The sequence below is a fragment of the Papilio xuthus genome, unplaced genomic scaffold, assembly GCF_000836235.2.
Source record: "Papilio xuthus unplaced genomic scaffold, Pxut_1.1 DF828258.1, whole genome shotgun sequence".
Taxonomy (NCBI): domain Eukaryota; kingdom Metazoa; phylum Arthropoda; class Insecta; order Lepidoptera; family Papilionidae; genus Papilio; species Papilio xuthus.
Genome location: NW_013530391.1, coordinates 3,541,489 through 3,557,008, shown reverse-complemented (window position 1 = coordinate 3,557,008; position 15,520 = coordinate 3,541,489). Strand labels below are relative to the sequence as shown.

General features: G+C 32.7%; 3 protein-coding genes across 3 annotated transcripts; all 3 read right to left on the bottom strand.

The window, feature by feature from the left end:
- Positions 1–209: 209 nt before the first annotated feature.
- On the bottom strand, positions 210–2,519 carry LOC106113393 (esterase FE4-like). Its single transcript, XM_013306121.1, has 3 exons — positions 2,242–2,519; positions 623–1,869; positions 210–469 (listed from the first exon to the last, which is right to left on the bottom strand). The coding sequence occupies exons 1-3, from the start codon at positions 2,431–2,433 to the stop codon at positions 274–276; spliced, it is 1,635 nt and encodes a 544-aa protein (XP_013161575.1). The 5' UTR covers positions 2,434–2,519; the 3' UTR covers positions 210–273.
- Positions 2,520–2,904: 385 nt separating this feature from the next.
- LOC106113522 (esterase FE4-like) lies at positions 2,905–5,083 on the bottom strand. The gene is made up of 3 exons (XM_013306339.1): positions 4,851–5,083; positions 3,323–4,572; positions 2,905–3,155 (listed from the first exon to the last, which is right to left on the bottom strand). Exons 1-3 carry the CDS (start codon positions 5,043–5,045, stop codon positions 2,969–2,971), a joined length of 1,632 nt encoding a protein of 543 aa, XP_013161793.1. The 5' UTR covers positions 5,046–5,083; the 3' UTR covers positions 2,905–2,968.
- Positions 5,084–5,505: 422 nt separating this feature from the next.
- On the bottom strand, positions 5,506–7,812 carry LOC106113521 (cholinesterase-like). The gene is made up of 3 exons (XM_013306338.1): positions 7,460–7,812; positions 5,906–7,155; positions 5,506–5,753 (listed from the first exon to the last, which is right to left on the bottom strand). Exons 1-3 carry the CDS (start codon positions 7,649–7,651, stop codon positions 5,564–5,566), a joined length of 1,632 nt encoding a protein of 543 aa, XP_013161792.1. The 5' UTR covers positions 7,652–7,812; the 3' UTR covers positions 5,506–5,563.
- Positions 7,813–15,520: the final 7,708 nt, after the last annotated feature.

The following is a 15,520-nucleotide window of genomic DNA, read 5'->3' as shown; positions in this document are numbered from 1 at the left end:
ATATCGATTCTGAACTTTTGTAGTTTTAAGAATACAATATTAAAAATGTTAACGATACAATTAAATGGTACATAAATTAAACGCATTGTATTTATTCATCATTTATAAGATTTAGAATTGATTTTAAAAACATGCAAATAATATTCAATGCCTCTTAATGCTAGGGAAAGCGAAACTGATTTACAATACAATACAATTTATCGGTAGATTTACAAATTTTTTAGGGTATTCATTCATTGTCATTGTAACAAAATATTAGTCAGCAAAATGCTATCAGTTGTCCCTATTTCTATATCCTTTTTGCAACTTATAATTGTGCCTATAAAATAAATCCCAGAATGCCATTCTCTTATTGAAAGGTCGTTTCTTTAATGTCAGCTCTGAATCTATTTCAAGGTAGTGCAGTAAATTATCTTCCACAGGCTTCCAGTCGACAGGTAATAAGTCTGTAGTCTCCGGCGTTGGGTTGCTGAAATAAAATTATTTTCTTAACAAAAGTATCATTGTTACCACCCTTTTAAGTACAAACGCATAATAAAAAAAATGAAGTTTTTACTATGTATTACTTGAGTGAATTTCGAATAATTCATTTATTAGAGTTTTTATTTGTTAGTACACTTACCTGTATTTAACGAAATTAGCCCAAAGTGTCGTCATTCTATCAATAACTAGCTGGTCTTCGTACGATGGTTCATCCTTCATGTAAGATATGTCAAATAAATAGCCAATCTCGTCAGCATGTGCTGCACCACCAATCGTTATGTTAACCCTTTTCTTGACAAAATTTCTATCACCATTATAAGAAAATACATAATAGAATATATCTCCGGCATTGTTTTCCTTATATTTTTCAATGCTTCTTAGAGTTGGATGAACGTAAGTAAAATCTGAATCAAAATCTATGATATTAAATTGTTCTTTTATAGAAATCTTCTCATCGCCAATATAAAAATGCCTGAAATTTTTAACAGCCTTTGCTAGTTCCAGAGAATTAAAATTGAAAGCGTTAACTAACTTGCCATGGAATATATTTAAGTTTTCATAATATTCTGGATTTTTGTTTACGTGCAGTGGAAGCCTCTCATCATCGGTATGGCCAATTAATATTGCCACGTCTTTAACCTTGGGTATGTCCAGGTTAAAAGGATAATCTGATATTAATTTTTCCACGTTTTCAAAATCATTTTCGACACAAGGTAAGTACCTTGGTACTTGTCTCATAGCAGCTATAACTGAATTAGTAGTCTGCTTATTAAGGAAAGAAAGGGCTTCATTTAAATCTGTCGTTTCAAAACCTAACATTGATGCCAAATTGAGTGTACGAGTAGACTCAGGCTCACCAATAAGTGAAGGTAAGAATGTAGTACCACTTTGGATTATTAGGTTGTTAAATAATTTTTCTTGTTGGGAAAATAAATGATAATCTATTGAAACTCCACCGGCACTTTCTCCAAATAACGTAATCTTGTCCGAGTTGCCACCGAAAGAATCAATATTGTCTTTTATCCATCTCAGAGCCAAGAGTTGGTCTTTGAAACCTTGGTTACCTGGTACCTTTGGATCATTAAGGCACATAAATCCATATGGTCCGACACGATAATTTACAGTAACTAAAATTATATCGTGTCTCACAAAGTATTTCGGTCCATATAAAAATCTACCAGCAAATCCTATTTGAAATGCTCCACCATAAATCCATACAAGAACTGGTAAAGATCCTGCCTTAGCGGTATTGGGTACATAAATGTTTAAATGAAGGCAATCGAGTGAACCAACAATTGTGTTGTTAAATTCTTCAACTTGTGGACAAATGGCAGTATCATCGTAGGCTTCAAAAATTCCATCAAAATTTCCATATGGTATGGATGGCTGCAAGATTTTAAAGTATTTTTTGTTAAATATAAATATAAGCAGATTTTTGGTAAATTTACTAATATTTCTTGTACCATTCCAACTTAGCTCTATGTTTGTATTCAGGGCATGGTTTACGAATGGCGGAATTCGAATCTATCACCTCGTGATCGAAATTTCGTATCCTTAACCATTAGGCTATTGAAGCTTCGATTTTTTACTTCTTATATTTTTACTATTGCAATAAAAAGTATACCTCTAGTATCATTATATAGTAAAGTTTACGAGACAAAGCCATAAAATATTTAAGATCATGCAAGAACACTTAAGTTATGGCACGAATATGACAGTCCTATAAAAATCTAAATTAAGGAGTTCATAATTACTTACTCCGAAAGGATTGCTTTCTTCAACTTTTCCGAACGGTATCCCTAAAAACATAGAATAATCACCATCTTCTGCTTTCAATCCCCGAATCAAACCAACTTTTGTGGTGACAAGAGAGTCCAAAGTTTTACAGTGACATTTACTGAGTAAAGTTAAATATAAAATTATCGTATATTTTAGTATTTTCAAATACATTTTAGCCTAAGTAAGTTAAGGCACTGATTGATAAGAGGATCGATTATGAACTACTGTTGTCTTGCAAGAAACAATGACCAATGGCCATTTATAAATAGATAATTTGATTTCTAAATTATTTTGCAGATAATTTCAATATCATTGTAAGTACAAACACGATGGAACAAATCAACAAAAACAATATCTTATCTTAGATCGAAGTTGATTAAAAGTGTATTATTTATTAAGTTACCATAAATCAATAATTAAAAATAATTAAAGGTAATACAAAACTAATTAAAATTCATTATTTTTCTGACATGTTAATTTCATCTATTTAATACCAACATTTCAAACGAATACATTCACGTATTTGAGTTTATTGACATTATTTATTTAGACAATTAGCATTTGTAATAAGTATTTGAATTGCTTTTAAAAATAAATTTGGTAATTTGTCAATTGTTAATTGAAAAATTATAAATAATTTGCAAATAAATAATACGTATTAATAAACTCTAATAATTAAAATAACTATAGTTTCTTTTTAGTTAATTTAGTTTCGATATCCTTTTTGTAAGCTATGATTGTATTCATAAAATAAGTCCCAGAAAGCCATTCTGTCGTTAAATGGTCTCTTCTTAAGTGTCAGTTTATTATTTATATCAAGATAGTACAATTTTTCATCCTCCACTGGCCTCCACTCGACAGGTAGTAAGTCGGATGTTTCAGGTGTAGGGTTGCTGAAACGAAAAAATAATAAAAATCAATAACCCACAAATTGATATGAAATTTAAAAAGAGCCGTAAACAATATTTATGTTAATTTATCTGCAAAACCGCTTCCACGATTTAGAATGATTATTTTAATTTTATGCAGCATAACTAGTTCAAACTAAAATATGTCTTACCTATATTTTACAAAGTTAGCCCAAAGTGTCGTCATTCTATCGATAACTAGCTGGTCTTCGTTCGATGGTTCATCCTTCATGTAAGATATATCAAATAAATAGCCAATCTCGTCAGCATGTGCTGCACCTCCGAATGTTACGTTCATTCGTTTCTTAACAAAATTTCTTCCACCATTGTAAGTAAACATATAATAAAATATATCACCTGCATTATTTTCCATGTACTGTTTGATACTTCTCTGTGTCGCATGAACATAAGTAAAATCCGAATCAAAATCTATAATGTTGAATAACTCTTTTTCACTAATTTCTTCATCGCCTATGTAAAAATGCCTAAAGTTATTCACTACATTAATTAATTCCGAGGAATTAAAGTTAAAAGCACTATTAAACGTATCATGAAATATATTAAGATTGTCAAAATAGTCTGCATTTTGGTTTAAATGATTTGGTAATCTTTCGGCATCATTATGACCGATTAAAATTGGTACGTTTTTAACTTTAGGAATGTTTAAGTTGAAAGTATAATCAGATATAAATTTTTCGACGTTTTCATAATCATTTTCTACACAAGGCAAATATCTGTCTATTTCTTGCATAGCAGCTATAACAGAATTTGGACTTTGGTTAGTAAGAAAAGAGAGTGCTTCGTTTACATCATCTGTTTCAAAGCCGAGTTTCGCAGCCAAATTCAGAGTACGTGTTGACTCTGGCTCACCAATATGCGTAGGTAACAATGATGTACCACTTTGTATTATCAGGCTGTTGAACAATTTTTCTTGCTGAGAAAATAAATGATAATCTACTGATCTTCCACCAGCACTTTCCCCGAATAATGTTATTTTATTAGAGTTGCCTCCAAATGAACCAATATTATCTTTTATCCATCTCAGTGCTAAGAGCTGGTCTTTAAAGCCTTGATTTCCTGGCACTTTTTGATCATCCAGGCACATGTATCCATAGGGTCCGACACGGTAATTTAAAGTAACCAAAATAATATCGTGTCTTACTAAGTATTTCGGGCCATACAGGAATCTACCAGAAAATCCTATCTGAAATCCTCCGCCATGTATCCATACAAGGACTGGAACTGGAGATTTTGTACTAGCAACATCGGGAACATAAATATTAAGATGGAGACAGTCAAGTGAGCCAGTGTTAGTTTTATTAAATTCTTCAATTTGAGGACAAATAGCAGAATCATCGTAAGCTTCAAAAATTTCTTGAAAGTTTTCATGTGGCAGTGACGGCTGGAAATTGTGGGTAAAATATTGCAAAACTGTTATGCGACATGCATACGAAGCACCAATGGCCTAATGGTTAACGGTACAGATTTCTGATTAGGTGATCGGGGGTTCGAATCCCGCTATTTGACTATTGTCGTAAATCATATTCTAGCACAAGGATAGAGCTTAGTTGGAATAGTATAAGAAACATACTAAGTTAACAAAAATCTGCTAATATTTAAATAATTTAGGTTTGTTTTAGCCAGCTAGGAAATAAAAAATACCGGGAATTTAATACTTACTTCGAAAGGGTTGTTTTCATCGACTTTGCCATATGGTATACCTAAGAACATTGAATAATCACCATCTTCAGCTTTCAGCCCTCGGATCAAGCCAACCTTTGTGTCAACTAGAGGATCCACTCGAGTATCAATACTATGACATTTATTGAATGACGCGAAGATAAATATTATAAAGAATATCGGTTTTAAACACATTTTTGTATCTCTGCCCGCTATTAAATAATACAATAAAATGAAATTCGCACAGTTTTATCTTTATTCCATCCTGATAAAGATATGACAAAAATTGCTTCTAAGCATTACCTGATATAGGATTTATCTTATACTTGTCAAATTCATATCTTATCGAAAAATCATCAGAACAATCCCAATGTATTTTATTAACAACGACACCATCTAGTGTATTTTCATGTTAAATCTGACTTATATTATAAATGCAAATGTTTCAATGGATGGCTACAAAGGTAGAGGAAGACCAAAAAAAAAATGGATGGACTGTGTGAATAAGGATATGCGTAGGAAGGGGGTGGATTCAGATATGACGGCTGTTACGGCGAAGTTTAAAGGTTGCAGATGCATTTTTACTAAACATATTTTAAACACCATGACTTCACTAACCCTTAAAACAGAAGCAGCCTAAATAATAATGCAAGTCTGAGTAGTAAAAAGTCTTTTATTCTTAATAATCATACAAACATCTTTTCATGAACATCCTAAGACCTTTGATATCCTTTTTGTAGTTGTCTGTTGTGTTTGAAGAACAAGTCCCAAAAAGCCATTCTCTTACTAAATGGCCTAGTCTCCAAACTAACTTCTGAATCTATTTTGTAATAATATAATTTTTCTTCTGTTATAGGTTTCCATTTGATTGGCAATAACTCAGTCACAGTTGGTGTAGGGTCACTGGAAAAAATATCGATTAAAAATATACTTATTTTATACGAGATAATGACACATAAGCCTACTCTTGTTTAGCTAATTTTCCTCTACAGTTTCTTTACTATAACTTTACAAAATTGTCATTTTATTTCCATTACATAGTGTAATGTACTCACCCGTATTTGGCAAAGTTTGTCCAAAGAGTTGTCATTCGATCAATCATTATTTGATCTTCTACTGTTATCTCATCATTGATCAAACTCCGTGTTTGGAACAGATAACCGATCTCATCGCCATGGCCCGCGCCGCTCATTGTTACGTTTCTTTTAAACGACATGTTCCTTCTACCATTGTATGAAAATAAGTAATGATATATCGTTTGAGCTCCATTTAACATGTTTTGAGATGTCCTTCTATGAATTGGATGTAAGTATGTAAAATCAGAATGAAAATCGGCTATAGCTTGCACATTTTCTATACTCATTTTTTCATCCCCAATGTAGAATTGTCTAACTAAATTCGCCATTTCCTTTAAACGTTTTTCATCGAAGTCAAAATAACTTTTCAAAGTATCTTCAAATATGTTAAGATTTTCAAAGTATTCATTGTCTCTACCTGCGTGTGCGAAAAACATTTCATTGTCATTATACCCTGTCAATATTGGTGTTGTCTTTACCTTAGGCATCCTTTTATTATTTGTATAATCTGTGACAAACTTTTCAACGTTGTCAAAATCATTTTCTACACATGGTCTAAATGTGTAGTCAATTTCTGAAGCTGCGGCTACCACAATTTGTGGATCGACTGTAGCGAGGAAGGATAAAGCTTCGGGAACATTATCAGGGATAAAACCAATCTTCTCAGCGAGCATCAGTGGTGCCCTTGTATCAACTTCTCCTATAACAGGTGGAGATATTGAAATACCACTTTGTATGATAACTTTATCGAACAGTTTCTCTTGTTCAGATATTAAATGAAAATCAACGGCTCTTCCTCCGGCGCTTTGACCAAATAACGTTATTTTATTAGCATTTCCTCCAAACGATTCGATGTTATTTTTCAACCATCTAAGCGCAATCAATAGATCTTTTAGACCTTGATTTCCAGGAACATTGGGTGTATCGAGGCACATGAACCCATAAGCTCCCACTCGATAATTTACAGTCACAAGAATAACATCATGCTTGACGAGAAATCTCGGTCCATATAAATCTCTGTTAGCATAGCCTCTGTAGAAGCTGCCACCATAGAAATATACTAGTACTGGTACCTTATTGTTGGAATTCGCCGACTTTGGTACATATACATTTAATTGAAGACAATCGATGACACCAACAGCTGTACCGTTATCCAAGTTTTGGGGGCATATTACCGAGTCGTGTACGGCATCAAATATGCCCTCAAATTTTTGGTGAGGTGTAGATGGCTGGGAATAAATAGAAACATTATTATTAATATCTATAAATACTAAAAAAAATACTTTTAACATATACGAAATAATTTCATTTCAGGGGAACATTTTTATCATTCGGCTAATTAATTTAAAACATTAGTGTAATTATTATAGTCTCAATGTAAACATAGATTAAATAAATTCTATTTATAATTAACTAGTTACTTATTAATCTTTGAGTATTTTTTTACTTAAACCTGTTAAAAGTCTTTATCTAAATTTCTTACATTGAAATTCATTATATTTTATTTAAGGAACTGAAAAAAAAATTACTCACTCCAAAAGGATTATTTTCATCTACATCAGCGTACGGTATGCCTAAAAACATTGAGTAATCTCCATCATCCGCTTTTAATCCACGAATTAAACCAACTTTAGTATCAACTAGAGGATCCACTCTCACGGCACCTTGACATTTATTTAAAAACATTAAAAATATTACGATAACATTACATATTTTAAAATACATTTTGTAGCGCGATGATTTGATCTATCGAACGCTTAAATAATATGCAGAAATAAATAGATACAGCTTTTTAAGTACTATATTTTTGTTTGACGTACACGATCAACAATTACACTACGCTTAGATCAAAGCCGAATTATCGTATGATATTTGTAGGAAAGGCTTAAACTTTTGATAGCTCGGAACATGAAACGTGTCGCTGCGCGTGCGCAAAATAAAATTTTCGGTGTTTGCCGGAGGGAGGAGGAGGCAGGCGGCTGAGGCTATCGATGCGAGGCGTTCATCCGTAACGCCAACTGCGACAATAACGCCGCACCGTGTCGCGCCGGGCGCTTGTATTGGTCGGGTGTCTGCTCAGTAACGTCCGCGCACTGTGCATTTGAATTGACACCACAGATTGTCACACTGCTGATGCTGTCGTCTATCTATATACGTATAGTCGAATTTAAAAATAAATGGGAAAGAAAGTTTATACAATTTTTGTTCTTACTAACACAATAATTTAGCAAAGAGTATTGGGTGTTTCGCGAAATTTATATTTAGGCGGGTTGGCCTAGCAGGAAACACCTAGAGAATTAAATCAAAATTTTAAAAAATCAATGTTAAACATTGACATGACAAGTATTATTTATTTTTTATAAGATTGCTATTAAACGAATAAAACAATATTGTCAATACTTAGGTTGTGTGTTATCTTTAACTTAATTTTAGTACTTTGATGAGAATTTGTCATATATCCAATACGTCACAAATAACTGGTAGTCTACCGGCTAATTCAGACATGTCCGAAGTTCGCCACAGCGTGAGCATGTTCTTATATTAATTAACCGGAGATCGGCTAACAACGGCGGACTATATTGTTTTATGCGCTGACAGTGGTGTAAGCGCCCTAAATCAGATTTATTCACATGCGTTTGCTTTGTTCGGATCAGGCTAACCGACGACGGACGAGCGTATTTCGTGTAATGTCGGTTTTAGTGTACGCGTACCTTAAAGCCCAATTTCCAAGATAAATATTAAGATTAACTCTATTCACAAACATTATCTAATCTTATGTGTTCTTATATTTTCATATCGTAATATTACGTCAGATTGTTTCTTTTGAAATTGATGGCATTAAATAATCTGATATATATGTAACCCTAAATGTTATTTGTTTGTGTGTTATACAATTTATTCAGATAAATTGGGCAATTTTATTAAGACAAAGCTAACATTTATTTAAAAATAACGTTGACTATAATCGAATATTTCTAAGTTAAAGTGGCAATTACTTTAACCAGAATTTTGTGAAATTCCGAAGAAAGATTCTGAGAAACATTGAATAATCACCGTCTGTTGCTTGTAAACCTCGAATTAATCCAACAGTCGTATCCACTAAAAGGTCAAATCTCGGCAAAACGATTGTATTAATTACAAGTGACATTAAACTTAACATAATTAACGGTTTGCATTTAAACTGCATTGTATCGAAATAAAAAGGTAATATTTAGATAATTGTGACATTGTGTAAGAAATAACAACAGGGGAGGAAGTGTTGTTAATACATTAAAGTAACATCAAGATTATCCAATCTTATCAGATACTTTACGTCATAATATAAAATTCAGTCCTTAAAGTCAGTTTTATTTTTGTATGATTCCTTTTTTAAAAGTCGTTTTACGATAAAAACAAAAAGCAAAGAAATCAAAATAAAAAGTATGCTATAAATTAAATAAATGTGAATTGACCGAGGCTTTAAGTTGTATTTATTTAGACTTTGTGTTCATTGTCTGTGAAAAATATTATTGAGTTAATTTTTCTTTCCGTCTTCATAAGCCCAAGAAAAACTTTGTCGCCAAAATTTACTGTTTCCACTTATTCATATAAATGAAGGAACGTATTTTATTCATTGTTATTTTTATTTCGCTTTGTAATCGTAATAAAAGTGGCTTTAAAATAACTGTCTGTTGTTTAAAATGACTGTTATACTGTAATGCAATAATTGTTAATCCAAACTGATTGTAAGCCAGTTAGCGAGGTTTAATTCGGTAAAGGAAAGCGTTAACGCTTAAAAGGATTTACACAACATGTGGGTTAAGTTTGTAACGCGAAGTGCAGCCTGAACTCCATCCACTTAATTAAGTTAACTAACATAAACAGCGCCGGCGGCCTCGCTACAATAAACAAACAGAAGCGTCTAAAACATTGCATAAAATCGCATCTAACTTGCTTTTCACCCATTTTTGACAGATTAAACTTTGCATAAAACTGAAGCGCATTTAAAATGAAGAAAGATCAGGCAATTAAAATTGTTAGAAGCATATGTCAAACTTTGCGTAATTTTTATAATTTTACTTTTTGACTTAAAAACCTCGAAACATAAGTCTAATATAAAGACCACTTTCCGAGCTACATAAGCGCAAATACTTAAGAGGTTTTAGCTGATATTTGCTTATGCATTGGGGCATTAGTTTTAAAAATAGATAAACAAAGAGGGAGCTTACTCATACTAGATTGGACCAACACTAACGGTACACCATCTACATAATAATTCAATATCAAAGTAAAAGCATTTGTCGTCCTAATACGTCCATTACCAACGGTGATTCAATTATTGTGTAAGATTCATGAGGGAAGCTTCTAATATCTCTTAATATATAGATTTTAGTATTAATAATTCTAATAAGTGAACTCGTAAAACAACTAATATTAAAAATATTTGAGATTAATTTCTAATTTTAGCAATTCCTTTTACATCTTTAATTATTGTTTTGAATCGGATTTTACCACGTTGTTTTCTCGTCAAATCCTATCAATCGATACAAAGGAGATAGTAAAAATGTGTCATTGACCATTTTGCAATGGCGGCCATCTTGAAATTATTTACAGTGTACCGTACTCTACTTGTACTTCCCTTTTTTTGATACCTCTGTTGGATTGTTTGTACAGAATTATCTTATCCGCTTTCCACCTAATATTAGTATTATTATATAATAAGTATTAAAGTATTGAATAAAATATATATGCCTATTAAATTAATTTCCTACAAGTAATTATTGAGCAAAAATTCCAGTCAACATAATTGATCTATCTCGTAATACGTAAACAATAAGGGTCAATAGCCTAATGGTTAAGGGTACGGATTCCCGACCACGAGGTCGGGGGTTCGAATCCCGCCATTCGACTATTGTCGTAAATCATATCGTAGCACAAGCCTAGAGCTTAGTTGGAATGGTTAAAGAAATATTAGTAAATTTACAAAAAAAATCTAATAAAAAAGAAATATATTTACTGTCACCATAACGCTTTTTGTGTACCAATTGTGGTAAGTATCCCGTTTGATCGAACTTTATGCAATGAGAACTTATATTTACGATAATTCTAGCGTTATGTAACAGCTATATAAAACAAATTGAATTCCCTAGCTGCATTAAATGGCCTCTACAATCCACAGCCACTTAACTACTGAGAGACACTCGCCGCAACATTGATAATTATTTTCAGGACATACTCGAGGACATGGCGAGTGTGTGGTTGAAACTCGCAAAATATCTGTCCAACATGATATGATATTACGTATAGTTCATATTCAATACTTATTTTGCGTTTAAATAAAGTCAACCCTTGACATTTTGCATCTCAAGCGTCTGCAAAAGAAGTACGTAGTCCAGTAACATGAGAGAATCGGGAAGCATCAACCTACCTTATCCCTACGGAGGGTCATGTTCTACATACACGCATCTCTATCAGCCGTTATAACTGAATCTAGACCCTTCTTACGCATATCCTCTTTCACACAATCTATCCACATTTTCTATGAGAGAATCGGGAAGCATCTACAATCAAACATTCCATGTTAATATCGACTTTGATATTATTTGAAATGGTTAAAAGAATCGAATGTGCTAAAGCACAATATGAGGTCGTCTGGATCGATTCGAGCCGTAATATCTAAAAGCAGCTTTGTCATTCTATCACTAATACTGTCTATTCTGTCGAGATCCCTTATTGGCTTAACTCGATCTACGCTTCATCCCATATTCCGTTAGACAGTTGCGTCAGCACACATGCAGTGTACGGTGATACTTTGTGCATTACATATTATGTTAAAGCTGTTTATATGATCAAGTAAATGAACTTAGGTATACTTGCGTTCGCTATACAAACGATTTAAGGTTCAATGAATAATCAATGAATTTCCCAGACATCTTGTAAGATATTGTAATAAAAAAACCCTTTGAAAAAAAAATAGAACGCAACGCAAGTCAAATTATTGCCAGTCTAAAATCGTCTATTTATATATACAAATAAGATTTTTGCTTATGTTTTAACATTTGAAAAAATACTGGATAAATCGATTATCGTTACCACCGACTAGATGCCACCCGCGACTCCATCCGCTCGGTGTTAAAGGAAAATCTTAATTTATAGCCTATGTGTATGTAAGAACTTAGTTTTGTCGGTAGTAATGGTCGGAGATGTCAAATAACGGAAATGGACTTCTAATAGCCGGCACATCTCATCCTTTGTTTATACGTCCATGAAAACATCTTTAACACAATCCCAACTGATGTTAGGCGCTGGATTAGAATGACTGAAAGCCTTTGCTCAGAAATGGCTTAGAAACTCAGGCATGTTTGTTATGTTACGTGGGATTATGTCTGATCGCAAACTGAATTCTAAACTAGCAAGCAGTTTATTGCGTTAACAAACGTGAACTACGCTGATTATGTAAGACAAGGCTCGTATGATCTTTAGGTGGGAATTAAATGTGCGTCTTTCAAGCTAATGACGGAAACTTCAAACTAATTTTTAATTTTGAATTTTGTTATGCTAATAGCCAATAAAATATGAAAATTCAGTTATGACTAAAGCATATTTAGTCAGAACACTGAAGATTATTGTTTTAGAGTTGATAATCGTAATTTCAAAATAGAAATTAAAACCACTACTTAATAATGCGTAAAAATAACTGATATATAATATATTGGTGTTCTGCCTGGTCATGGTTACATTGATAGAGCAATTCTAAACATTGCATATTTCAAAGGCGTAATCTTAAAAAAATAAAACCCAACCGAGTTTGTATCACGAAGTTCATTCTGATCTTAATCAAGTTAATTAAGTTAACGAACATAAACAGCGCTTGCGGTTTTGACATAGAGAATAAGCTGCATCTTGATAAGTGCCTTCAGAAGCAGGATTAGCCCCTCCGTACACAAGGCAAAGTCAGTCTTCGAAACTAATATTGAATCTTTGCGTCGCAAGTATCGCGTCGCGCACATATAACGTTGAATCGTCGACTTTAGTCGTCTATTCCGTTAGTACTGATTCGCTCCGCCATCTTAAAAATCGCAGCGTCTTTTCTTATCTTCACAAACAATTGGCGAGCGACTGTCTACGAAGACAATAGTAATGTCGTTATAATGCGTTAATCGTTTGACGACTAAAATCGGGTTGCGGATATTTACGTTGCCTTGTGTATGAAGGCCTAGTTACCCTTAGTTTAGGGTATGCTCGAGCGCCTTGAGGAAGCATAAGCAGACAACAAATACACAGATTCGTTTTAGATTTATTTTACACTATTTATATTTGTGAATGGCTTTATTAACAGCAGCATTAGCCTTTTACTTAGTGACAATTTCGTTTCATTTTAAGACATAAGAATCCCAAAAACATTTAACCATGTCTGACCTATCTCAGGTGTGGCATACATTTTATCCGAGACGAAGATAAACACATGCAAAGTCCACAGAAATGGCCAAGACCCATTTACCGTGAGAAAATCCTTTAAGCCGCGAACGATACTGCTTCTAAGTGAGAGCACTCGAGCGGTATTGAATAACACAACAAACTTTCTAACGTAAAATGTAATCTTTTTTATATAAAGTCATTTTACTTTTTACAAAAATGTATAATAATACTGAATTAGTTTTTGGACTTAAAAACGTCTTCTCATTATTATAACTAGCTTTCTGAACCGTTTACCAAGCAAACAAATAAACAATTCAAATACGTAGTAGGCCCGTTATTTCAAAATATGAATTACTAGCTTTTAGCCACAACTTCGTCTGCGCAGAATTAAAAAAAAGGTTAAAAAGTATTATATCTCATATTTTACTCGAGACTATGTTCTGTATCTTTACCAAATTGCAATAAGATGTGTTGAGCCGTTGCAGAGTTATCGAGTATCCTACGGAGACGGTACACATTTCCGCAATCATTCCTATATATTCTTTTAGGCTGGGCTCTACATCTATACCAAATTTCATCGATATCCATGCAGCAGTTTTGGAGATGTCTTCTAATAAGCATCCATACATACATATTAAGAAGAGATTATTTCCTGGTTTGAATTGTTTGTTCGATCCATGCATAACCGATTATGGAAGGAAATTTTAAAATAAAAATCGTTTACGTACTGAACACGAATACGCTGCTCGCAACACGGATTTAATTGAAACTCTTGCAAAAAATGATTGAATTGGAAATCGTAATTTATTGAGGAATTCATTCCTGCTTCAAAATAAACATTTTTCAACAATCATAAATTGTTCGATTGGTTTACAATGTTGCTGTATTTTTACAATAATATGTCGAAATATTCTTATTTTTGATACAATAAGTTTTCCTTTGGCGATATAAATAATGGTCCGAAAGTTGTAAATAGGAGGAAGACTCTGGACTTCTATAAGAGAAGACGCTTTGGTCTAAGAGTCTGGAGACCAGCCTTTCAGCTTCTACAAATTATGTAAGGCTGTCAAAAGAGAATAAGATTAGAGATAAAGAAGTACAGTCCAGATTTTATACATGGTTAAAGTTAAGTTTTATTTCAAATATCACAAAATGATTTACTATGAAATACATATTTCAATTCTTTCTTTACTGCATTTTTCCATGTCACTTAGAAAGGATAAAGGAATTTTACATTGCAACGCGTTGTGAAATGTATGCAAGTGTTGGTGTGTCTTCAATTTATTGATTTACGAGGATATCAGCGCTCAGCATAATTATTTTGAAGATAGTGCCGCTTGTTCATTTGCCGAATTCTTTAAAAAAAATGAAAATAGATAAATTGAACGCTCTCTTAAATTATTTTCTTTTAAAAATGATGTACATAAATCTAAGAGCCTTATAAAAGAAAACAAAAGTCGAAGTCTCTTATTAATTTTTGCAGGGACAATAAAGCCTTAGAATCCTTAGTAATGGCTGCCAGTTCGACGTAACTCCCTTTGTTTGCACCTGAACACCTCGTTCTTAAAACTTGCTCTGCTGGAGTTCGGAGGCCACTCGAGATATTAATTACTTGGAAAGTTAAGGAAGAAGGAAATTTTATATTTCATTTTTAAAAATTACCTTTTTATTAATTAAAGGTTCAATATATATTTTTACTTTCTTCACTTTTTATTCGTACATAATTTATTACTTTTAGACATCAGAATTACAACGCATTTCGGGTTTAACTGCTTATTAAAATTAATGAAAGTACTATATATTTTTCTTCATTTAAAATTAAAATTAATTTTACCATACTGTTTAGTTCAACTATAATTTATATTGTAAAATGTAGAACTAACAAAATAAATCTCAATTTACCAGGTAAAATTTCTTCCACATGAATTTTAATACCGCTATCTTGCTCACAAAGCCGACCGCTGCAAAGTACTTAAACATGTCTAACCTCACTCAGGTAAAGTGTATTTTATCTTAAGCTAGGAAAAACTTACGCAAAATCCAAAAATATACGATATACCTTAACAGCATTTTGATAAGGCTCCTTTAAAAGTCAAAGTAAGTTAAAATATAGTGGTGTAGATTCTATCAATTTCTTATCATCATAAAGTTTTTTTTAAATATATTAATCTTAACTAAGCAAACGACGACCATTAA

Bases quoted from the DNA above. Each gene is read 5' to 3' on its own strand.
- LOC106113522 (XM_013306339.1), bottom strand. From the start codon at position 5,045: ATGTGTTTAAAACCGATATTCTTTATAATATTTATCTTCGCGTCATTC. The intron at 4,573-4,850 runs GTAAGTATTAAA...CACAATTTCCAG, and splicing joins ATGAAAACAACCCTTTCGAA to CCGTCACTGCCACATGAAAA. The intron at 3,156-3,322 runs GTAAGACATATT...TTTTCGTTTCAG, and splicing joins GCTAACTTTGTAAAATATAG to CAACCCTACACCTGAAACAT.
- LOC106113521 (XM_013306338.1), bottom strand. From the start codon at position 7,651: ATGTATTTTAAAATATGTAATGTTATCGTAATATTTTTAATGTTTTTA. The intron at 7,156-7,459 runs GTGAGTAATTTT...ATTTATTCCCAG, and splicing joins ATGAAAATAATCCTTTTGGA to CCATCTACACCTCACCAAAA. The intron at 5,754-5,905 runs GTGAGTACATTA...TATTTTTTCCAG, and splicing joins ACAAACTTTGCCAAATACGG to TGACCCTACACCAACTGTGA.
- LOC106113393 (XM_013306121.1), bottom strand. From the start codon at position 2,433: ATGTATTTGAAAATACTAAAATATACGATAATTTTATATTTAACTTTA. The intron at 1,870-2,241 runs GTAAGTAATTAT...AAAATCTTGCAG, and splicing joins AAGAAAGCAATCCTTTCGGA to CCATCCATACCATATGGAAA. The intron at 470-622 runs GTAAGTGTACTA...ATTTTATTTCAG, and splicing joins GCTAATTTCGTTAAATACAG to CAACCCAACGCCGGAGACTA.